The sequence below is a fragment of the Nomascus leucogenys genome, chromosome 12 (assembly GCF_006542625.1).
Source record: "Nomascus leucogenys isolate Asia chromosome 12, Asia_NLE_v1, whole genome shotgun sequence".
Lineage (NCBI taxonomy): Eukaryota > Metazoa > Chordata > Mammalia > Primates > Hylobatidae > Nomascus > Nomascus leucogenys.
Window position 1 is genome coordinate 34,039,610 of NC_044392.1, and position 25,730 is coordinate 34,065,339.

At 40.8% G+C, this 25,730-nt stretch overlaps 1 protein-coding gene across 4 annotated transcripts in view; it reads right to left on the reverse strand.

Moving 5' to 3' along the window:
- Positions 1-25,730, reverse strand: part of MPZL1 (myelin protein zero like 1) — a 70,560-nt gene that overhangs the window by 17,692 nt on the left and 27,138 nt on the right. For all 4 annotated transcript variants that reach the window (XR_004032612.1, XM_003258819.2, XM_003258818.2 and 1 more), the window contains exons 2-4: positions 8,007-8,173; positions 1,412-1,625; positions 532-664 (exon numbers count right to left, since the gene is read on the reverse strand). Coding sequence is in view for 3 of the 4 variants with exons in the window: in XM_003258819.2 (XP_003258867.1) it covers positions 532-664; positions 1,412-1,625; positions 8,007-8,173 (514 nt within the window). In the remaining variant the exon portion in view is untranslated. The remainder of the gene's footprint in view (positions 1-531; positions 665-1,411; positions 1,626-8,006; positions 8,174-25,730) is intronic.

The window sequence follows — 25,730 nt, forward strand, 5'->3', positions numbered from 1 at the left end:
TTTTTTTAAAGAGACAGGATCTTGCTATGTTGCCTAGGCTAGACTCAAACGCCTCGGCTCAAGCAATCCTCCTGCCTCAGCCTAAGTAGCTGGGACTTACAGGCGCATGCCACTAATTCCAGCTCACAACTTCTTAATTAGGGTTTTATATTTCCTAACTGGAAAGAACCAACTTGTCAGTTTATTAGCAAGAAATTGAAATTAAACTCTTAAACTGGGTAAGTGATGTCTTAAGAATACTAATTGCATAGTGGATGGTATTGAAACAGAGCACAGACCGCTGAGCAGCTCATCTCACCAAACCTAAGAAGGAAACTGGAACACAGATTAGAATCATATTTCACATTTAATAGCAGGCCCACTGATTTCCGCTTGCCCATGTTAGAACACCTCCTAAGGAGACTGCCTGATTCTGACATGAAAGAAAATAGTAGTTAATTCTTTAAAATCCTTTTTTCATTAAATACAGAAGTTTCTATAAACCCTGATTCCCTCCCTCCACCCCTGCCCTAAAAAAACAGTGTTTCTTACCCAGTGTAATCCCGTTTAGAGTTTTTCCTTCTATAGAGGACAGCCAGAATCATGCTGATGAGCAGAGTGAGACCTAGGACCACAGCAGTAACTATGCCCACCACTACCCAAACTGGAAACACAGGCAAATTCTCTAGAGAGAAAGAACAAAATAGTTTTAAGGTACATTGCTACAGAGAGAAAACATGGAATTTTATTAAATTAACAAGCAAGTATCTTCATTTAGCAGTTACTGTACCCTCTTTTATTATCCAAATTATGAGACCCTACTATCTATCCTATTACTATGTAATTAATGACATGCGAATATTAGATGAGAAAGAATGAACTATGGAACTAAGCATTTCTACACCTACAATCCCTCTCAGTGCTCTAAAGAAAAACCGGAGGTGTGAATTTACCTGGATCTACTCTCCGACAAAGCAGACTTTGTCTCAAAAATGAGACATCAGAACCTGCATTTCCTGTTTGTTCTCAAAATCAAAAGGAAGAAATAACTGTGCTGTTGTTGAAAGCTTTTTCCTGGAGAATATAAAACAGTATGAATCTCCTTCTTTCCCACTGCCCATCACATCCAAACATAATGAATTTGGTCTTTCTTCTAATTAACACTGAAAAATTCATACTCCTGAAATTAGACCAATAGGCGCCAGATGGGAGGAATAAAAACGGAGAAATCAGCCACTCTGGGTCAGAATGAGCAACAAGTTCCCCAACTCCAAGTGTGTTTGGTAGAGCCACAGGTTCACGGCAACAGGGAGCACAACTGTATGGCAGAAATCCTCCCTCCAAACCCAGCACAAAATGCAACTCATGTTCTCCAACCAAACATGAGATAAAGGAGACTGCATTATTACTGCCAAAATACTCAAGGAAGTACCTTTTTCTACGACATAGAGCCTAATGTGTCCAGGCTGGACAACGATGTCAGGAGGGTTTTTGACATCACAGATATAGGTGCCATTGTGTATAAACTGCATATTTTCTATGTTGATTGATGCATCTTTCTTGTCAAGGTCTCCAGCCCAGCTGATTCTGTCTTTAAATGGTGGATAATTCCCAAGGTACACTTGCCCTTGGGAGTAGTGGAAAAACTGCAATTAGAAAAAAGGAACACATGAACTATTCTCAAAGGCAGAATTCCTAAACTCTGGAATGTGCATGCTATGAAAGGTTCTTTTAAAGACTTCATATGGAAAGAAATGCAACATCATATTACAAATCACAAGTTATGGAATCTAAGCCAGACAGAAGTTTAGAGATCATAGGACTCAACCCTGCCAAGTTTCAATGGAAGAATCAGACTCATATATCATCTCTAATCCTCTCAATATTTCATTGATATAATTATTACCACCCATAATTTTATAAAAGATAAAATGGAGACTCAAGAGAAGCCATTTTCCCAAGGTCCCAATGATAGTAAATTGGGGACCCAGAGTAAAATTTAGGCCCATCTGAGTCTTCAAAGCCAATGTTCTTCCAATAACACCATGATTGGGCCCAGTGATTCCCAAGGCTTCAGAAAGCTTAGTGTTGAGCTAGCACAAAGGAAAAGAATCCTAAATATCTCAGATCAGCTAATCTGAGTTTCTCCCTCTTCCTTCTGGTTTCCTATGGAAAAGTCATGGGTGTGTGAAAGGAACAAAGCCCAGATAACACAAGATACTCTTGCCGGCTTTTGAAAGTTCAGCCTTTGGCCCCTTTCCCTTTCCAATCCTCAGTCTCTCCTCAGTCCTGCTTTCAGCAAAGGAACTGTCTTCTCAAAGTAAACCTTGTCAAACTCAGCACCTGGAAGCAGGGTTAAGGCCCAGTGGGAGGGGATCTATCCTCACACTTGGCTCTAATCCAAGCAGCTATGCTGGAGGCCTATGTCTTTGTTCTGGATAATGGACGGGGTGATGGTGGGGCTGGGGATAGAAACCAGCTCTATTAGCAATTCAAACAGAACATTTTCAGAACCCTTTGAGCACGCTGAAAACCCCAGTGCAGACTCATCCATTCCTATGATTTAATGATTATCTAGATTTTCTTTCTTTTTTTATTATTATGCTTTAGGTTGTAGGGTACATGTGCACAATGTGCAGGTTTGTTACATATGTATCCATGTGCCATGTTGTTGTGCTGCACCCATTAACTCGTCATTTAGCATTAGGTATATCTCCTAATGCTGTCCCTCCCCCCTCCCCCCACCCCACAACAGTCCCCGGAGTGTGATGTTCCCCTTCCTGTGTCCATGAGTTCTCATTGTTCAATTCCCTCCTATGAGTGAGAACATGCGGTGTTTGGTTTTTCGTCCTTGCGATAACAGGCAACCTACAGAATGGGAGAAAATTTTTGCAACCTACTCATCTGACAAAGGGCTAATATCCAGAATCTACAATGAACTCAAACAAATTTACAAGAAAAAAACAACCCCATCAAAAAGTGGGCAAAGGACATGAACAGACACTTCTCAAAAGAAGACATTTATGCAGCCAAAAAACACATGAAAAAATGCTCATCATCACTGGCCATCGGAGAAATGCAAATCAAAACTACAGTGAGATACCATCTCACACCAGTTAGAATGGCCATCATTAAAAAGTCAGGAAACAACAGGTGCTGGAGAGGATGTGGAGAAATAGGAACACTTTGACACTGTTGGTGGGACTGTAAACTAGTTCAACCATTGTGGAAGTCAGTGTGGCCATTCCTCAGGGATCTAGAACTAGAAATACCATTTGACCCAGCCATCCCATTACTGAGTATATACCCAAAGGACTATAAATCATGCTGCTATAAAGACACATGCACACGTATGTTTATTGCGGCACTATTCACAATAGCAAAGACCTGGAACCAACCCAAATGTCCAACAACGATAGACTGGATTAAGAAAATGTGGCACATATACACCATGGAATACTATGCAGCCATAAAAAATGATGAGTTCATGTCCTTTGTAGGGACATGGATGAAACTGGAAAACATCATTCTCAGTAAACTATCGCAAGGATCATCTAGATTTTCTTAACTCCCAAACCTCTCTCTCCATCAATAGCTCTAGACTCCTTGCCCAATTGCCTGCTCACTTTACCACCTGGCTGCCCCTCTCCCCCAAGCTTGTCACCCTCTCTTACAAACTTCATCTTCCCCTCTTCATGTATTGCGTCTTCACTGATGGTTACTGTTTCTTTCCAAAACCATAAATCTTAAAGTAATCCTTGATTCTCTTTCTTCCCATACAGTTAATCCCCCAGTATTGTCAATTTGTCTCATTAGTTTCTCTCAGTTCTCTCTTCTCTCTATTCAGTTCCCACTGACAATATCTGTTTTTATGTTTTCATCATCTTGGACTATGGCCTCTTAACTGGTAAGTCTAACTCATCATCTTCCACAATGCCCAAATGATCACTGATAATAATGGTTAATATTATAACATTTATCAAATATTTACTCTGCATTTCATATGACCTAAATGCTTGTTAAGAACCATGAAGGGTCTGAGATTTTACCCTACTTACAAGCTAACAAAGTTAGTTGGCCACAGGTTCAGAGATGCTGACAGAAGACACGGACTCCTGTGAAATCTTCACTCCCATGAAGAAGACTCAGAAACAAAGAACCTTAAGAGCAGAAAGCATGTGTTTGTTCCTCTTGCCCCGCAAGTCCCACAGCCATGACATGGAGGGGCTGATGTGGATGTTGTGCAGGCAGAGGCACTGCATCACAGCAGAGGAACCCCAAGCTCAGGGAACACAAATCTCTTAGAAGGGGCAGAAGACATGTCTGACTTTAGCCCTGAAAGGAGACGCTACCTTTACTATACTCAAGAATACACAAATTTGTCCTCTGCTCCAGAGGGTAACATCATCTCTGCCTTCCAAAGCTAGTTACTGTATAAAAAAAGTCCAGAACAAAGGCAGCCAGTGCCTTTGCTAGCAAGGTGTGCAAAAACGTGAAAGACCCATGGAAAACTGTCTCCCAACAACTCTCTAGCCCTCACAACCACCCTAGGAGGTGAGATTCGCCTACCTGATATTTCATAAATAGGGAATGTGAGGCTCAGGAAACCTTGGTGACTTCCCCAAAGTCATAGGTTTTAGAGATGGAATTCAAACTCAGCTCTGATTTCAAAGCTTATGCTATTTCCAATGTTTAATGCCTCTCAGGTGGGATCATGTCTTACCTGTTCAAAGTCCTTCACTCTCTCTTCTTCACTAGAAAATGAACCATAAACTCTCAGCTTTGCAAATGAATCCTTCCATCACCTGCTCTCTGCCTTCCCTTCCCACAACATCTCCACATATTCCCTGCCTTGCATTTCTGAACCAGTGGGGATGAGTTACATGATGCTGTTTCTCAGCACTGGTTCTAAGACAGCTCCCTCAGTCAGGCTCCCTCATTGACTGGGGGCCATTTGAAGGCAGAGGATAAGATGTATTTTTCTCTGTACTCCTTAGCACTTTGGACACAGCAGGAACTACATAGTTTGCTGAATCAAACTGAGGAATAACATCTTGGTCAAACCAGTGAGAGATGGAAATAAAACAGTGAAAAATTCACAGAAAAGACTAGAATCATTATCAATCAATATTTTTAAAGTACAAGCCGAGGTACTAAAGCTATGAGGTATAGTAAAGATGTAAGACAGGCATGTCCTCTTAAAACACCCATATTCAGGAAGAAGAAGAGGAAAATTGTCATATTAAGGGATCTGTATTACAGGAATGGCCCAGATAAGGGTAGTGAGTTTTAAGGGCTAAAAGATTAAAAAAAAAAAGAGGCATTATGGAGGAGACAGAGGGTAAAAATGGGGTATAGCTTAAATGACAAGTGTTCAGAAGTAGGAAAACAAAGCACAAAGCATTTTTACTAAACTGGAAGTGATGCCACAAGAGAACAGAAGTGAGGCTAAAGTGGTAGGCTGGGCCAAATTGTAATGAGCTTTTAATTCTAGACAAATGCTGTCAGCAATGGGAATCTAGGTTTCTGACAACCTGCAGTGGCAAGGTGAAAGAGCTGTTCTAAGACTACGCACCTGCTGGCACATGAGGGTTGGATTGAAAGGTGAAAAAAACAGAAGCAGAAGAATAACAAGGGGCTACTGCACAAGACCAGGCACACAGTTAACATTGCTCAATAGACAGCAGAGACACAGGAAGGCTGACAAAGAGCTAGACGCCAGAAACAAAGTAGGAAGAACCAGCAAAGGTTCTTATTTCTTGGGGACAGAAGGTAAGTGGTAAGGGACAGGGAAGGAAAGGACAGAAAACACAAAACAAAACAAAACAAAACAAAACAAAATGATTACAAAGCTCATCTGTACACAATTACCCTAAAAAAAAAAAAAAAAAAAAAAAAAAAAGCAGAAAAGGGAAACAGAAGGGAGAAAAAATGAGTTCAGTTTCAGACATGTGGATCCCGAGGCCATGGGCCAAAAAAGCCATCTACAGTACGGCTTTTGAATATACGGGGTTTGAATATACTTTTCCTGTAAAACCTATAAAAACAAAAAAGCAACCCACTCATCTTATTAAATGTGTCCTGACATTTTGGAATTAAAGGATCCTATGTCAATAACTGAACATGCTGGGATTAACTGCAATCAGACCCGTGTGTAAGTATAAGTTGATTAGCTAAAAATATTAATCAGAATTACAGCATGTTCTTAAGTTTTCAGTTATGTAAACCTTCATGGACCCACATGACAAGGCTGTTTCCAGCATAAATGGAACTGCTCTTTAAAAGAAAGCTATTACCTCTGGGTGTCTTCCTGATAACTGCTTCATTTTCTATGGACTTAAATAATGGCTCTCACACCCACTCTTGCAGAAGACTTCAGTGGGAAATCTTTAAATGTTTAAATAGTTCTTTGGACTCTCTTGAGTAAACTTATGTGTTTGATCTTGCCTCTATGGGAACATTAGTGTATGTTCTATGCTGATGCCATATTTATGTAAAGCAGAGAATGCCTCTGTATGTCTTTCCATGGTATCTGTATGGATTCCTGTATTCACCCTTATGGCTACTGTAAGGGAAGGCCTCTTATAAAGACCTCTAGACTATGCATTCTCCATAGGGGAGATTCTCCCCCAAGGGAGCAAACACTGGCTCTTGGGTGGGAAGCTTTGAGAAAATCTTACTCTTTTATATGTAAAACAGTTGCAGAGGATATCTACAATATTAACATTTCATGGAAGGGGGCAGAGATTAAGAAAAAATGTGAAAAGCCTCCTTTTAAAAATAAATTTTAAAAACTACTGAGAAGCACTGCCTTAGGTAATCCCTAAAACCTATGAGGCTGTAAATATTATTAGCAGATTTTTCTACCTGAGAGAGAAATAACACATAAGGGAAATCATACCGTATTGAAGTTTAAACAATTCTAACCTGTGTGGTGTGGCCATGGGTGAATAACTCTTGAGTCAGTGTCTCCCATCCTCCCCACCCTGTCTTCCTCATAGAGCTGTCAAGATTAAATGGCATAGGCATATGACAGGCCCAACATCTAGGTGGTGATCAACAATGTAACTCACCATTCAGAAGAATTGGGCATTCTTAAAGATAGATGACAGACTGTCTTTGCTAAATACTGACAACCTGAAACATGCAACAGTACTAAAATATGTGCCAACATATGAAGGGCATTCCACATGCTGGGAGAACAACAGTAACAACCAATTGTGTATTTTAGTAACTCAAGAGCTAGACACTCTCCTGAGCACTTATCTTGTATAATCTTACTTCATCCTCCTAACACCCTTGTGTGGGAGGTTTTATCGTCTCCATTTTACAGACCAGAACCAAGTTTTATCGTCTCCATTTTACAGACCAGAACCAAGATAGTCAGTTCATGTTTAATAAACACCCACTGCATAACCAGCACTCCACTAGTTACTAACTAACCCTTTTTTCAACCCTCTGGTGCTGTATTTCTGTTACATCCTTCATCTTACTCCAAAGTCATCTATATATCAGCCTTCCTCCTAATCATCTCTGGGTGAGAGCAAGGATTCTGTTTTAGACATTTCTGAAGGCCCTACATAACCCACTACATAGTAAGCTCCCAAATCAATATTGCTAAATCAGATGGACTATATGCTAAATTAAAAAAAGATAAATCAGAAGGTACATACATATATATGTATATAAAATTTGGTAATACATAAAATAAATATCAATAAATATGCGGCAATAAAAGATGAAAAGATGCAGGATAAATCCTGATTAGAGTCAGTGTGGTCAATTAAGATCAATTTCAGAATGGGATTTGATGGTGGAGAGGAACTGAACAAAGACAAGGAAACCAGATGCATTTAAGAGATGCTGAACTTATTTTATCCTGAAGCAAGAGAAAGGCCTTGAAGTCTATAATAGATAACAAATACACTCATTTTGGAAATGAACCATCAGAAAAATGGATCACTAATTATACAGCAGTAAAGAAACCTCTGAGGTAGGACTAGCCAAGAGCAGTCAAGCATTCTTACCGACACAGTAGTGTCAGCCCCCTCTGGCTGGAAGCTCCAGGAGACTGAGGTTAACCCGCCAGTCGTACTAGTAGACTTGAACTTGCAGGTCAGCTTCCCTTGTGTACCATTTGCCACGAAGATTTCTTTTGGCGTATATACTTCCAAGGCTGATACTCCAGCTGTCACTGAAGAGAAAGGAATAAGGGTAGTTAGAAGTAGGACTTAGCATGAATACCACTGTGCATTTTTGCCAGACAAGAAAAGATACAGCAAAGTTACGGGATATATACAGTAATTCACTGCCATTACATATTTCTGGCACCATATTCTATAGCTAAGTTCAATCACAATAGCACTATAAACAGAATAATTGCTGATGGTTTAGGTTTGTATTGCTTTTTAGTTAAGATATTTTTATTAGTTTGGCTATATTGAATATTTATTTTTTTAACTAATAGACTTTTTAAAAGAGTGGTTTTAGGTTTACAGAAATACTGAATGGAAGGTAGAATTCTCATATTCTCTCACTCCTCCACGGCCATCCTGTTTCTCCTATTATTAACATCTGGCATTAGTGTTATATATTTGTTTTAATTGATGAGCCAATATGGTTACATCATTGTTAACCAAAGTCCATAGTTTACATTAGGATTTGCGTTAGTGTTGCAGATCTTATGGATTTTGACAAAGGTGTATAGTGACGTCTCCACCATTATAGTATCATACAGAATGGTTTCACTCCCTAAGCATCCCCTGTGCTACACCAATTTATTCCTGCCCTCCTTTCCCCCACAACCCTGGCAAACACTGACCTTATACTGTCTCTATAGTTTTGCCTTTTCTAGAATGTTATCTAGTTAAAATCATACAGCATGTAGCCTTTTAAGGCTGGCTTCTTTCACTTAGTAATATGCACTTAACTTTCTTTCATGTCCTTTTGTGGCATAATATCTCATTTCTTTTTATTGCTGAATAATATACAAATTGTATGGATGTACCACAGTTTATTCATTCACCTACTGAAGGACTTCTTGGTGGCTTCCCTGATGGTCTATTTTTAATGAGGTGATGGGCGTATTTTTATTTCTTTAAGTAGTTCTCATGCTCATCTGTTATGTAATTGTTATCACACTGAACTTTTCTCATCATCCATATGTAATGCAATTAAAACTATCGTAAGATATAACTTCATTTTAAAGCCACATTTATTATTTAACTGATCCTTTTCTTGTAAAGAACTTAAGGAAGAAAAATGCATATTTTGGTTTTGTTAGTGAAATCATACCTACCATAAGACTTCACTGTGCTAGGTAAGTAAACAGCTGATTACACTGTATATCATTTTCATTTCACCCATCAAGTTTTGTCAGTTAGCTTAAGCCCAGGAAAGAGTAATTAAAATGTGTCTACCATTTGGAATATAAAAATGGTTCTTTTTTCAAGATCTGCAATCATAGGCAACTGCAGGAATTGTTAGATTGCTGTTAAAAGTATTTGCCAAATTGCTAAAGATTGCTAATTTGAACATACTGCTATAAAAGAAATGCTTTCACAGACAAAATGAAAGTCAGAAAAAAAAAAACTTATTTGGCCCAAAATTGGTAACTTAAAAATACCCATCTTCGATATTTTTTAAAGACATCGTTTGGAATAAATATCTGCAGTGTTGCAATAATTCTTAGAATGTAACAGACGGGCAGAATAAGGAAGAGTATTGTCAGCCAGGACTGATGGTCATTTTCAGAATTTTTTCTCCTTGAAGACTTAACTGACTCTCAGCCAAGGAGAACAAGAGTACTCCCCCATTCCTCCCAACCATCTTGCAAATGTTTATTCTCAGGACACAATGGACACTTTTGGCTATTCTTTTAAATAAACTGATAGCCATACTGCATCAAGCAGATTTTTTTTTCTGCTAAAGAGGGTGGATTATTATTATAGGGAACAATAGATTATTATTTGTGGTCCAAACCTCAAAACAAGCATTTCTTTCAGAGGAGATGGCAAACAAAAGAGTTCCTTGCTATTGTGGGTAGGCAGAAAAGCAGCCCCAGGGTACTTGAGTTCAAAATGAAGGACAAAGCACAAGACTAGACTAGTGAACCAGCTTATTCCAGGAAGCAGCACCGGCTTGCAACCCTTATTCACTCTGTGTGATTTTGACTAGTTTTCTCCATGGTGATGAGCACTAGAAAGCCACAGTCTCTAAAAGTCTATAAATAAGGTTTCTCAAGGATTTTCTTTTCTTTCTTTTTTTCTTTTTTGAGACCGAATCTCAATCTTGTCACCCAGGCTGGAGTGCAGTGGCGCAACCTCTGCCTCCTGGGTTCAAGCAATTCTCCTGCCTCAGCCTCCCAAGTAGCTGGGATTACAGACACCCACCACCACGCTGGGCTAATTTTTGTATGTTTATTAGAGACGGGGGTTTCACCATGTTGGCCAGGCTGGTCTCGAACTCCTGACCTCGGGTGATTCGCCAGCCTCAGCCCCCCAATGTGCTGGGATTACAGGCGTGAGCCACCGCACCCGGCCTTCTTCAAGGATTTTCTTAAACCAGATCCCTTCCTCAAGGCCTGGCTGCAAGACTTGTCATCCTGAGACATTATTGAAAGATGGAATTAGACCAAGTGTCCAAGTTTACAGTCACAGAATTTTGAGCAAAAAGACTAACCAAATTCCCAAATGGCTTTTAGGCATATATTTAAGACACAGATTTCGTTATACCAAAGCTAGGTAATAAACAGGTGGCTTTTTAAAAAACAACAACACTCTTTGGCTAATTTGAACATGTAGCTCTTAGCCAGGATTATGAAATCCAAAGCTAGCCCATCAGCTAGCTCAAGAAAAAGAAAATGACGCCACACACTGAGAAATTAACTTCCTCCCATCCCTGGCTACCTACGCTTTTCTCTAATATTACTCTTGTCCTCATTTTTGGAGATTTCATCAGTCATAAGATAAACCTTCTAAAACTCTAGTCTGTTTATCTTCTCCAATAATCTGGGTAAGATCAGGCCTACCCTAGCCACTCATTCCTATGGTCATACCTGTTCAATCAGGTTTAGCCTACAGCTGCTTCCTTATGTATTTTAAGTTTGGCCTAAGGGTTTTTCTGTACACTGTGAACTGTAACAAGTATAGGTGTAAACAGGCCGTAGCCAATCACTTTGTGCCAATCACCAAGTTTTGGCCAATCAAATGTAGCCAACTGTTCAAATTGTGTTCAAATAAGGCAAATGCCGAGCTATAATCAATGCGGCTGTTTCTGTACCTCACTCCTGTTTTCTGTACATCACTTTCCTTTTCTGTCCATAAATCTTCTTCCACCACGTGGCTGCGCTGGCGTCTCTGAGCCTACCTTGGCTCAGAAGGCTGCCCATTTCGCAATTCATTCTTTGTTCAATTAAACTCCTTTAAATTTAATTCAGCTGAAGTTTTTCTTTTATACCCTCAACCAGGGCTTCTCAACCTCAGCACTACTGACAACCGGGATGGACAATCCTTTGTTGTGGGAAACTGTGCTATACCTTGTAGGATGTTGAGCAGCACCCCTGGCCTCTACCAGATGACAGCAGTATCTCCTCTGCCTCCAGTTGTGACAACCAAAAATGTCTCCAGACATTGCAAATGCCTCCTCAGAGGTGAAATCCCCCCGGCTGAGAATCACTAGCTGTAGACCCTATCATCAGTACCAGCACCCACTCCAGAATCAGAGTTTCAGGCTTCTCTACTCCCTAATTGACCACTTCTTAGCTTTCCAATATCCTCCAAAACCCTGAGTTCATTGATCCCTAAGCTGCATCAGAAACTAAAATCCCAGCATGTCTTTATTTGCCTTACTCAGACTAAATCCCATAGGCCACCATTATACTCACCCCCTTGCATACACAATCAGCTCTCTTGCCTCGCCCTTCAGGGCCTTCACCTGCAACCTCTATCCTGGTTAAATTCAATTCTCTACCCACTCTGCATCTCCACCAGGGTGGCTGACCACAGCTGGACAAAAGCACACAATCCTACTGACTATTTTTGCCTTAAATGTATGGTCACTAACCTTACAGGGACTCTTAATGCTGTCTAGCAATCCCTCCACATTGCCCTAATCCATCTGCTTTCCATTTCCCTAGAGGACTATTTTAAACCTTCCTCTCTAACCTCAAATTTCCACTTCCTCCGGTTTCTCACTCCCAGCTAATGACTGGGCTGCTTATTTCATTGAGAAAACAGAAGCAATAAGAAGAGAACCTCCCTATGTCCAGACACCATAGGTACCCACCTCCCTGCATCTGTGCCCATTCTGCTTTCTCTGCACTCCTATGTAGAAAGTGTCTGTCTGCATCCCTCTCCAGGATGAACCTCTCCACTGCACATTGCATCTCATCCCTTGCCTACCTAAGGACATTCATTGATCCAGCAATTCTCCCTCTTCTGAATTTTTCACTCACTACTGAATTACCACCAGCAGCAATATAAACATACAGATTTATATTTATATCCCAGGTTTAGAGAAAAAAATCTTGACCCTGCATCTCCCTGCAGCTCTGGCCCCTTTGTCCTCCTTTATTTATTTATTTATTTATTTTTGAGACGGAGTCTGGCTCTGTTGCCCAGGCTGGAGTGCAGTGGCGCGATCTCGGCTCGCTGCAAGCTCCGCCTCCCGGGTTCACGCCATTCTCCTGCCTCAGCCTCTCCGAGTAGCTGAGACTACAGGCGTCTGCCACCACGACCGGCTAATATTTTGTATTTTTAGTAGAGACGGGGTTTCGCCGTGGTCTTGATCTCCTGACCTCGTGATCTGCCCGCCTCAGCCTCCCAAAGTGCTGGGATTACAAGCGTGAGCCACCGCGCCCGGCCTGTCCTCCTTTATTTTACCAATCTTGAAAGAATTGTCTGTACACATTGTGTCCAATTTCTCTCCTTCTCTGTTCTCTTGGATAAATCCAATTTAGGCTTTCATCTCCGTTACTCCACAGAAACTGTTCTTGTTAAGGAATGCAATGATCTCCATGGTTAATTCTCAAATCTTGTCTTATTGCCCTATCTAAAACCTTTGAAAGTTACTCCCTCCTAAAACTTTTTTTTTTGTTTTTTAACAGTTTAGCTTTTGGAATGCCTCTCCCTCTTAATCAAGAGGGAGATTGACTTCACTGACTGCTCGTTCCCTGGTTCTCCTGACCTCTATATGATTAAGAGCCCAGATCATTTCTCTGACTGCGTATCTATTTAACATTCCTTCTCTTGGTGACCTCATTCAGTTTCAAATGCTGATGACAACTGTACACACACACACACACACACACACACACACACACACAGCCTATTCAACTTTGCTTGGATGTAATTGGCATCATCTCAAATTTAATATGTCCAAATTAAACTCCTGATTCCCACCCCCTAAACTTCCTTTCCATGGTCTTCTCCAAATCAGTAAATGGCAACACTGGTTTTCTAGTGGCTGAGACCAAAACCCTGGACTGTTTTGTGACTTCTCTCTTTTGCATAACTTTCCTCCAAGCTGTCAGCTACACACATCATCTCTACTTAGAAACCTATCTAGAGGGGCCGGGCGCGGTGGCTCACGTTTGTAATCCCAGCACTTTGGGAGGCCAAAGTGGGCAGAACACGAGGTCAGGAGATCGAGACCATCCTGGCTAACACGGTGAAACCCCGTCTCTACTAAAAATACAAAAAAATTAGCCGGGTGTGGTGGCGGGCGCCTGTAATACCAGCTAATCGGGAGGCTGAGGCAGGAGAATGGCGTGAACCCGGGAGGCAGAGCTTGCAGTGAGCTGAGATCGTGCCACTGCACTCCAGGCTGGGCGATAGAGCGAGACTCTGTCTCAAAAACAAAAACAAAACAAAACAAAAGAAACCTATCTAGAAATTGATCTCTCTCTGCCTCATTTGGTGTCACCATCTTGGTCCAAGCACTGTCACCTTTCACCTGGATTAAGTATTGATAGCTTCCTAATTGGTGTCTGCTTCCTTCAGCCTTCCCCACTTCACAGCAACTAGCCCACAGAGAGGCCAAAGAGATCTCATTAAAATTCAGGTTGGATCATATCACTCTTCTACTCAAAATCCTCTATGGGTTTCCCATCAGCCAGATCAGGCCAGTCCTCATGTGGCCTACAAAGTCCTACATGAGCTAACTCCTGGCTACCTCTCGGACCTCACTGCCTACCCTGACCCCCTCAAATATGTTGCAGCAGCCACCCTGGTTACCATGTTTTTCCTCTGCCTATGGTGAGTGTACCCCAGATAGACAATGCTATGGACAAAGAGACCAAAGGTATACCAGGAAATCACGATGCCATGGGAGACAAGGGAAGAGTGGCCAACTGTGTCAAATGCTGAGAGCTGGGTGCTCTGTGTAGTTGATTGTAGGGAGAAATTTCAGTGAAGATCCTTGCTTAAAACTGCACATGGTTTCCTTGCACACAGCATCTAAAATCCAAATTAACTTTTGCCAAGCACAGAGCCGCAGTTTCTGACCAACTACGATGAGCATGAATGGCATCTTGTCAGAAGTGTTCTCCTGTGTGGGTAAAGAGAGAAACTAAATCACAGGTTTCCCTCTCAGGCTGTATTCTATGCAGACTGTGCAAGGGATGAGTTCACTGGTTTCTTAAACAATTGGGAATGATTTGCTTTGTCCATTCCCTTGCCTTTTTTTAAATGACTAGGAGTATTATGGGAATACATAGTAAAATTATTGTTGAATTCAGATAGCTCATCCACAGAGTCATAAAAGAGAGTTTTTAGGGGCTAGTTAAAATGGCTAAAAATGCAAATATAAAGACCATTGAGATATACAGAAACTATTGTTCTAATCTACATTCCATGTCACTAAAGACTAGAATCTCAATCTGAATAAGATATTAAATAGGTTTCTTTGAGGCCGAGGATTTATAATCATGGCATAGTGGCAAAAATGGCTGTGAAATGTAGTAAAGCTTTGGTTTAAAAACTCATAGATGGATTGAAAAAAGTCTGTTGATTCCTGAATAAAACCAATTTCTTTGGGAATAAAAACACAGAAATGAAATGAAATAAAATAGATTAAATGATATACAAACGTTTTCATATCCTGCCAACTTTGGATTCTGAGCTCCACGTAAACTTGCATACAAACTTCAACATGGAAATGAGAGCTGAGCCTACTTTCTCTCAGGGAACGGTTCTATAAGGAGTACAGAATCCTGCTGAGTTATGCTAGAGTTTAAAGGGCAAGAATATAAACAAATATAATCCAAACAACCCTTCTCTTAGAGTACTCCAGAGAATAAGGTTTCTAAAATGACCGCATTGCTCAAAGGTATCATTTAGCAATGAAGTGATACTGACCCTCAAAACAGGAAATCAATTCAAATGAAAAAAGCCCGCAAAGTCATTTGACAAGTAATCAAAAAGTCTGTGGAATCATCTGACTGGGGTCATTTTTACAATAATCAAAGGATATTCAAAATGTAATATTCTTACAATTTGGATGGACAACCAGAACATTTCAGAAAGAAAAAAAAAGCAAAGATAGAAAACAAAACAATATCCATCACAATCACAAAGAAAAAGGCAAATTCAAGAATGGTTCACCTAAGAGGCTATTTCCTGACATGACTGACCTATTTCAATATTCTGAATTACTGAAACAAGAGTAAATAATGTTTCCCAACTACATGCTGAGATGATCTTACTCCAAGTAAATTCAAACTCTCATACCATAAAATAATTTGAAATACACTGTGGCAGCATTATTAGGAACAAATAAACACGTTCACAGCAGGGAACATAGGCAGGGATCTTGAAGCTGTTACTGGTTGAAGCAATTCCATGTCATGTTACTACTGGGTCCACTTATAGCATACTGGTTTGTGAAAACCTTATCTTTTTTTTTTTTTTTTTTTTTTTGAGACAAGAGTCTTGCTCTGTTGTCCAGGCTGGAGTGCAGTGAAGCGATCTCAACTCACTGCAACCTCCGCCTCCTGGGTTCAAGTGATTCTCTGGCCTCAGCCTCCTGAAGAGATAGGACTACAGGCGTGCACCACCATGCCTAGCTAATTTTTCTATTTTTTTTTAAGTAGAGACAGGGTTTCACCATGTTGGTCAGGCTAGTCTTGAACTCCTGACCTCAAGTGATCCACCCGCCTTGGTCTCCCAAAGTGCTGGGATTAAAGGTGTGAGCCACCTCACCCGACCCCTAAAAACCTTATCTTTTCAACACACCTTGTTAAGGTTTTCCTTGAAATTGAAAAAGGCTTTCGTTTTGAATTTTTTTAAGCACTTTGATGTTACCAGTATAAACTCCTGCTTAAAAGAGTATAATCAAGCAATTTATTTAAACAGCATTCTGACCTATCTCTTGTTCTCTGTTGGTACACAGCAAGAGTCTGATACTGTAATATCTCCTAATAAGCATAAATATGACCTTTTAAAACATACTAGAAGAGAGGAACAAAAGAGAACACTAAATACAAATTCAGGGTAGTAGTTACAACTGGAACAGGGTGGAGGAGGCAGGATGTGAAAGGTACACACTATTGGTAATGTTTTATTTCCTAGGCTGGTCATGAGTACATGGGTGCTTATTTTAATACTGATATGTAAACTGTACACACATACACTCTTTGGTATATATTTTACTTTTTACAATAAAAATTTTTAAAAAGAGAGACACAGGAAGACATTAGTAAAGCAATAAAAGATTTACTTTTTAAGTTTCAGAATGCTCCAGTGAAAATTCCACACGATTCCCTCACAGTGTCTACTATGACTTCTACAATCAGGCTGGATAAAGTAAAGCTGACTCAATGACGTGTGCTAGTGGAGATAACACAGGCACAGAGCTGCCTCGCTGCCACTGTGGGGTCAGACTCAAATCTCTCCTGGGAACAGGGCCACCCTGCAGCTGAAGTGGGCTCTTTCCTCCCGCGAATCAGGGCTGCTATTGTGGACCTCTCTCGGCTGGATGGCACAAAGTAGGGGAAGGCTGCAAAAGTATCCTCCATTCAACAAGCCCTAAGTATTAATAAACTAAGCTTTTCATTAGTCAGGAACACACTCTTCTGCACTCTTTGTCTAAAGTTATGCTTCAGGCCTTAATCTCAAGGGACTTCCTCCTAGCATCTGCCCCACACTCCCTACCCTGTGCTCCCCGACATCCTGTCCTTTCCTTGTCAATGCTCTCCTCACACCCCACTTAAATGACCGGCTGAATGCACCCCTAAGAGGGCAAAGGGCTGTGTCTACCTTGTTTACTGTTATACCCTCATTACCTGACAAATGCCTGGCCCTTTCACAATGTGTTCAAAAAACATTTGTTTGAATGTCAGGAAAAATGAATGAATCAGTGAATGAATGAATGAATGAAGAAAGAATACAATATATCAAACTAAACTCAGATAAGCTCAGCCATAAAAATCAACTTGCTCTACAACAAATGGCTTCAGCATAATGCCCAACACAAAAAGTGTCTGCAGAGATAATTCAGGGTCAACTTTGAATGCTGACACTACCTTGGAGGACACTTAGATATGTTTCCTCCAAGAATCATCTTTCTTTGTGAGAGAATCATCGCAAAGGAGACTCACCTTTTGAAATAATTGATTACAAAAAAAAAAAAAATCTGGCCAGACAAGGTGGCTCACTCCTGTAATCCCAGCATTTTGGGAGGCTGAGGCAGGAGGATGGCTTGAGCCCCGGAGTTCAAGACCAGCCCTCGGCCGGGCGCAGTGGCTCAAGCCTGTAATCCCAGTACTTTGGGAGGCGGAGGCGGGCGGATCACGAGGTCAGGAGATCGAGGCCATCCTGGCTAACACGGTGAAACCCCGTCTCTACTAAACATACAAAAAATTAGCTGGGCATGTTGGCGGGCGCCTGTAATCCTAGCTACTCGGAGAGGCTGAGGCAGGAGAATGGCGTGAACCCGGGAGGCGGAGCTTGCAGTGAGCCGAGATCGCGCCATGCACTCCAGCCTGGGGGACAGAGCAAGACTCCGTCTCAAAAAAAAAGACCAGCCCTCATCTTTACAAAAAAATAATAGCTGGGCATAGTGGCTCAAACCTGTGATCTCAGACACTCAGGGGGCTGAGATGAGATAGGAGGACTGCCTGGGCCTGGAAGGTTGAGGCTGCAGTGAACTGTGATTGTGCCACTACACTCCAGCCTGTGTGACAGAGTGAGACTGTCAAAAAAAAAAAAAAAAAAAAAACAAATCCATGTACTTTTACTAACACACAAGATTACCAAATCCCTCTCAGAGTCAGTTCCTTCCACTTATGATGGATGTCCAGCTGGCCACATATCTATCCTTAACCTTTTTGGTACCAACAAAGATCTTTCTGTTTCTCAAATGAGAAATGCTCAAAGGGTCCTGAATCAGGCCAGTCATTGAACTAATCACTTGACTCAAGAGCCCTGGGATTTCTTCTTGCCCTCCTCTATATATGTACTGTTCATCTCTCTCTCTCACAAATGGTCTCCTTTCTTCAATCAACCATTCATTCTTTCAAACACACACCGAGACTCAGCCTCTAAATGTACTGACAGCCTAGTGGAGACACATAAACAAACATCTACAGTGCGGCTGCAGAAGCACCGTGCCTGGCCCCTGCGATGCACAAAGTGCTATTAGGAGACTTTCCACAGTGCAGGGCTTCCATTAAATACTAAAGGCTCAAAACACGAAGCAGGCAACACAACTGCCCCAGCTGCAGTTAGCTTGAATTGTATCATCTGCATAAAGCATCCAAACATTTCTCGGTCCTTAGCAAGCAGATGAAAATAAGAAACTTTTGGTAGGAAAAATCAGATTTTACTTCTGCTAGAGTACAGTGGACTAAAATGCTTAACATAAAGAACATGTTGAAAGCTCTGGAGGCATATCTGATAGATAAGAAAATAACACTCTCACATATTTTACACTTCCCAGGTGCTGATAAAATTGCTCTTCAGGAAAAAGACCACTGTACCTCAAATCTATCTTTCTGGGCTCTCAAATCTTACCAGGTTTACAGTATGTTTGAAGATATGTGAACCAAAATTTAACTGAAACCAGAAAAGCCAATACAATTATTACTACAAGGACAGAACAAGAGATTGGAAAGAATACGTCTATGGTTGATGGCAATAAGAGTATATTCGTCTCCTCCAAAATACAGCAAAAATTTTAAAAAATTTAAAAATACTGATGCCTACTGAAACTACTGAAAAATACTAAATTACTCTGTATGATATTATAATAATAGATATATGTCATTGTACATCTGTTGAAACCCATAAAATGTACAACAGAAAGAACGAACCCTAATGTAAATATAATGGCCTTTGGGTGATAATGATGTGTTACTGTAGGTTCACCAACTGTAACAATGTATCACTCCGGTGGGGGATACCGATAATAGGAGAGGCCATGGAGGAGACAGATGGGAAATCTGTACCTTCTGCTCTATTTTGCTGTAAACCATAACTGCTCTAAACAGTCTAAGTCTTAAAAGAATACTAATGCCTGGGTCCCACCCCTACCTCCAGGAATTCTGATTTAATTGGTAAGGGGTATGGCCTGGGTATCAGGATTTTTAAAAGGCCCCCAGGTGATTTGAAATATGTAATTACTACCCAGCATACATACATCACTTATGATGCTATTGTACAATAAGACCATGCCTGAAGCAGAGGAGCCACGCCTTGCCTGGCATTTGACTGACTGTAGGTATAGGTATGTTCACTTGTAAAATACGTTATTAGTGCACATGCATGAACCTGAACTTTTCAAAATACCAGGGCAGTGCTCTACTCAGCTTCTTAATCAATAACACACTTGTATAAGTTTACATGTCGGCAGAGAAATTACAAAAATCTACTTTATTCTGAAGACTGCACTGGCAGCCTGAGTTAACACGACATTGGTGTCCAAAGTCCACAAATTATATAACCACCCACAAGTGTGTGTGCTATTTTTTATTGTGATTTTAATGGTTTAAAATGTACTTTGGAAACAAATGAAATATGCACTAAGCATTTGGAAGCTCTAAAGTGCAGCAGTGCCAGGTGCAGTGGCTCACGCCTATAATCCCAGCACTTTGGGAGGCTGAGGTGGGTGGATCGCTTGAGCTCAGGAGTTCAAGACCAGCCTGGGCAACATGGTGAAACCCCATCTCTACCAAAAATACAAAAAATTAGCTGAGCCTCATGGCGCACACCTGTAATCTCAGCTACTTGGGAGGCTGAGGGGGTAGGATTGCTTGAGTCCAGGAGGCAGAGGTTGCAGCGAATGGAGATGACGCCACTGCACTCCAGCCTGGGCGACAGAGTGAGACCATCTCAAATAAATAAATAAATAAACTCCAGCTGCTAGAATCTAAAAGAGCTTGAAAATCACTGTTCTGCTTGGTTTTAAGAAATTCAAAGACCAGGCGCGGTAGCTCACACCTGTAATCCCAGCACTTTGGGAAGCTGAGGCAGGTGGATCACCTGAGGTCAGGAGTTCGAGACCAACCTGGCCAACATGGTGAAATCCCATCTCTACTAAAAATACGAATATTAGCTGGGCGTGATGGCGGGCGCCTGTAATCCCAGCTACCTGGGAGACTGAGGTAGGAGAATCGCTTAAACTCGGGAGGCAGAGTTTGCAGTGAGCCGAGATTGCACCACTGCACTCCAGCCTGGGTGACAGAGCGAGACTCCGTCTCAAAAAAAAAAAAAAAAGAAGTTCAAGTTTACTTCAGGGTGTAAAACCAGTCTGCTGCAGCTAGAAAAACGGCCTAACCACAAACCAGTCACCCAGGGGAGGGTAAATTAAATGGAGAAAGAAATACTTCGCCTTTTTTACAGCCATGGGTACTTTCGAGATGTGTTTACTGTCGAGTTATCCTTTGGACACGTTCTTAATGAGATCTGAATTTAATGCAGATTTGTCCATGACAATTTCTTATTGAAAACACATTTAAAAGCTCCTCCATTGCTTCATAAAGTCCATAATTCTCAGCATGGCACACTAGGCTTTTCAAAGTAACCCTCTTTTTCCTGCTTTACATTTGGCAAAGGCTGTTGGTAGTGAGCTGGTATCAGCTTGCTCTCACTTCCCTCAACATGCCACGCAGCCAGCATACCTCAGGGCTATACTCACACAGCTTGGAACGAGGCCCACATCTGAAAGCTTACAGAATTTCAAGACTCCACCTGAACGTGACTTTGGCAAAGCCCTCCCTGATCTTACCACCTCATCTTCTGCCACACTCTTCAGTAATTCTCACACGACTCTATGGCTGTAGTCTACCGAAGACACACCTTTCAGTGAAAAACACAATCTCCCCTGCAACTGACTCCAGCTCCTCTGTTAGACTCACAACTCCTTGAGCCATGGAACTACATCTTACTTGGCTTCAGCATGCCCAGCACCTACTACACTTCCTGGTGGTCAGAGAGCTCTCAAAGAACATTTCAAAAGGAGTGAACAGACAACACTGAATTTTTTGGATTCCTGTAAAGTGAAGTTATGATTAATGAAACATATAAGCACTATTTTTTTTCCTAAAATAAGGAAACCAACCTGCCCTTAAATGGATGCCTAACCCCACTCAAGCTCTCTCTGGCTCCTAGAAAAATCTGGCAAAAGAGTATTGATTAATCAGCACTGATTCATCACTGCCAGAAAGAGTCCAAAGTGTAAACACTCATCCTTGAACAGAAACTAAAATATGAGGGAGGAATGGAAACATCTGCCCCTGCTTCCTATTGAGATGCTGGCTTTATCAGAATTTTTAAAAGACAGTATCAACTGAACAATTCATTTATTGTAGATAATAAGTCCTAAGTTCTGAGTGGGATGAGTCTCATTAGATACTGTACAGGGAAATATACACAAGAATGTATACAACAAACTTTGTGTCCTACAGTGTGCAGGGCATGGCACAGTGCAGGGCATGGGAAAATGGCCCTCCAAGCAGGGAGTCAGCACTACCTGGTCTGTACCTTATTGTTTATGCCACCTTATCTTCCCTAAGATAAGTTCCTACTAAACCATCCCCCTGAAGTAGCAAATAGACTATAGGTAGCTAATTAAAGTCAAAATTTGAAAAATGAAGAGGTCAGGGAATATTTTATGAAAGATGCACTTGAATTTTATCTGGTATACTGAGAAGACTCAAAATAGATTGAAAGGGCATTTTGCTGAGACAGAAAAACGTGAGATGCTGTTTAAAGATGAATTATGAAGATTAATTTGGCTGGAATAGAGGAAAAGTTTTAAGATGAAAAGGTAGTCTGAATTCAGATGAGCTGGAACTGGATCCTGTAGGAAGTGAGCATCACGGAGGATTCTTAAGCAGCCTTGATATAGTAACAGTGGACTTTCTGGTTGAGTTTTAAAGATACACAAAAAAGGGAGGAAAAGAAGACACATTGGAATAATTATTGGAAAACTTATTGGAATAATTTTTTCCCAAAGGATTTTTGTTAGTTTCATTCTGCCTCCAATACTGGAAAAATAGAAAAATTTCCACGAGTGACTCATCTCTAAATCTTTCAAAAACAATACTAACAAATGGAATTATTTTTACAAGTATAAACCTGCAAATTGACTTTAGATATGTGAAGGATATTTTTAAAAACTAAGTATTGCATACATTTAATTTCTTTTCTTCTTTTTTTTTTTTTTTTTTTTTTTTTGAGATGGAGTCTCATCCTGTTGCCCAGGCTGGAGTGCAATGGTGCCATCTCGGCTCACTGCAACCTCTGCCTCCTGGGTTCAAGCGATTCTCCTGCCTCAGCCTCCTAAGTAGCTGGGATTACAGGTGCGAGCCACCACGCCCAGCTAATTTTTTGTATCTTTAGTAGAGATGGGGGTTCACCATGTTGGCCAGGATGGTCTCAAACTCCTGACCTCAAGTGATCCACCCGCCTCAGCCTCCCAAAGTGCTGGGATTACAGACGTGAGCCACCGAGCCCAGCGCATACATTTAATTTCTGATAGTAAGTAATTCTACATGATTATATCTGTCAAATGACTACTCCATGTTCCTTGAGTTATTTTTTTAAATATCACAACCATTTTGATGGGACTCTTACTAAAATGTATTATTTTCCTTCTGTCTTCATAAAAAGATAATATGGTGAGTGAAAGTTTAAGGAGAAACATGATAGTTGCCTAGTTTCAAAGAATTACCCACAAGATAGTTATTAATTACAAAGGGGAAAAAAATAGTTACTTTAGAGTGGAGAAACATGGCAGACAACACCTTAACCAAGGATCAAAGTCAACATCACCAGCAGTGGAACAAATGAGCAGCACCTTTCTCCTTAGATCAGGCACTGAGAAGAACAGAACGTTACTTCCGTGGTGTTCCTGCCAAATATGGATAGCCTAAATCATCAGACACATCTAAATGAGGGGCAATCTACTATGTAACTGGCTTATATAATATACGTTACAAATATTAATGTAAACTTTAAAGAAAATGACTCAGGAAATGCTGCAGACTAAACGTGATGAAAGGGACATGATGGCTAAGTGAATCACATGATTCTGGATTTTCTTTTGCTTTAATGGACATTATTGGATCAGTGGGCATCATCCAAATAAACTCTATACATTAGATAACAGTACTGTTACTGTTTCAATATTAATTTCCTAATTTTGATAATTACACTGTGGTTATATAACATGATGTCCTTAGTCTTCAGGAAATGCACGTTAAATTATTTAGAAATAAAGGAGTGGCATTTTTACTGCTCTTATGTGGTACAGAAACACATATACAAGGTGGGACGGGGAGGAAGGGGAGAGAAAGATTTAAGCAAATGTAATAAAATGTTAACATCTGAAAAACCTAGGTGGGCCAGGCACGGTGGCTCACGCCTGTAATCCCAGCATTTTGGGAGCCTGAGGCAGGAAGATCACCTAAGGTCAGGAGTTAGAGACCAGCCTAACCAATATGATGAAACCCTGTCTCTACTAAAAATACAAAAATTAGCCGGGTGTTAGTGGCATGCACCTGTAATTCCAGCTACTTGGGAGGCTGAGACAGGAGAATTGCTTGAACCTGGGAGGCAGAGGTTGCAATGAGCCGAGATCGCAGCATTGCACTCCAGCCTGGGGAACGAGAGCGAAACTCCATCTCAAAAAAGAAAAGAAAAGAAAAACCTGGGTGAAGGATAGATGGTATTCTTCGTGTTCTTTCTGAAACTTTTTGTAAATCAGAAATTATATCAAAATAAAACTGCAAAAGAAAGAATTACAGTATTCCATTTAACCTTTATTTGGTAGCTCAGAACTTGTGTGGACAATAGGAACGTAATGTAAGTTAGTGTGCCCTCTGGGGCCACTCAGGTATGTCGGACTGTTTGCTCCTAGCCAGATGTCTCCAGCCATGATTATTTTTGAACTTTTGTAAATGCTTTTAACATTCTTACTGTCTATGCCATGCAGATCAGGCCAGCTGTGGCCGCTGCTGATTGCAGCTTGCCTCCCAGTAGCCTCTATTTCACCTCTAATTAATTGTCCTATTACAGGCTTGAAAACTCATGTAGTTCACGTTCATTTGACAGATGAAAATACTCTAGCCCGGCCGGGCGCGGTGGCTCACGCCTGTAATGCCAGCACTCTGGGAGGCCAAGGTGGGTGGATCACAAGGTCAGGCGATCGAGACCATCCTGGCTAACATGGTGAAACCCCGTCTCTACTAAAAATACAAAAAATTAGCCAGGCATGGTGGCAGGCGCCTGTAGTCCCAGCTACTGGGGAGGCTGAGGCAGGAGAATGGCATGAACCCGGTAGGCAGAGGTTGCAGTGAGCCGAGATCGCGCCACGGCACTCCAGCCTGGGTGACAGAGCGAGACTCTGTCTCGAAAAAAAAAAAAAAAAAAAAGAAAGAAAGAACATAACCCAAAAAAGGAAAGTAACTTATTGAAGGTATCCAGATCATAAAGAACAGAAACAGGATTTAAACAATTCCGAAGTTCTTGTTTTGTGATATCACACTGATTTGATCAGTGTATAAAGTAAGAATAGTCTCTTAGTGAAGAACTGTGTTACAGGTAAAAGCTCAAGAACTTGAAGGAATGGGTTTTGCCATACTAATCTTAGCTTCCTATTAGCCTTTTTTTTTTGTTTACTTTCGAGTGGCCAAATATGCCTCTGCAGATTAGGAAAGTGTTGATGTACTTCAAGATTTTCCCCTAAGCCTCCTCTTTAACAAAGAAACCTACATGTTTCATAATCTCTGGATATTTTATATCTTACTGAGTTGGCTGCCTGTATTGCCTGAAGTTTAGATTACTACTCGCTTTGATTTATATACACAGACAACAATTCAACAAAAGAGTAAAACAACACATGCCATTAAGTCATCTGAAACTGACTGTAGCTTAGACGGTACAACAAAATTTTAGAGCACCTTGTCCCTCCAAAAGTATTTTTCCATATATTTTCAGATAACTGAAAGAACCTTTTGCTTCCTGACTTACTGTAAACATTTAATGGAATGAAATATCTTGAATTCCTTGGGGTCATTCTACCCAAAGGACTGGGATTTATTCCAGGGCTTCTGAATGGCAAGAGTTGCCTGGAACAGCCAAATCCATGAAATGGATGAAATTGCATTTTTGAGAAGGGTGATATGAAACAACTTTCAAGCCACAATGTCATTTTGAGATAATTTCCAAACCCAAATGTTTGTGTAAATCTCCATCAATGAGGGACTGTTTAAAGTAGCTACGATATATCAACATAAAAGAATACCATAGTAT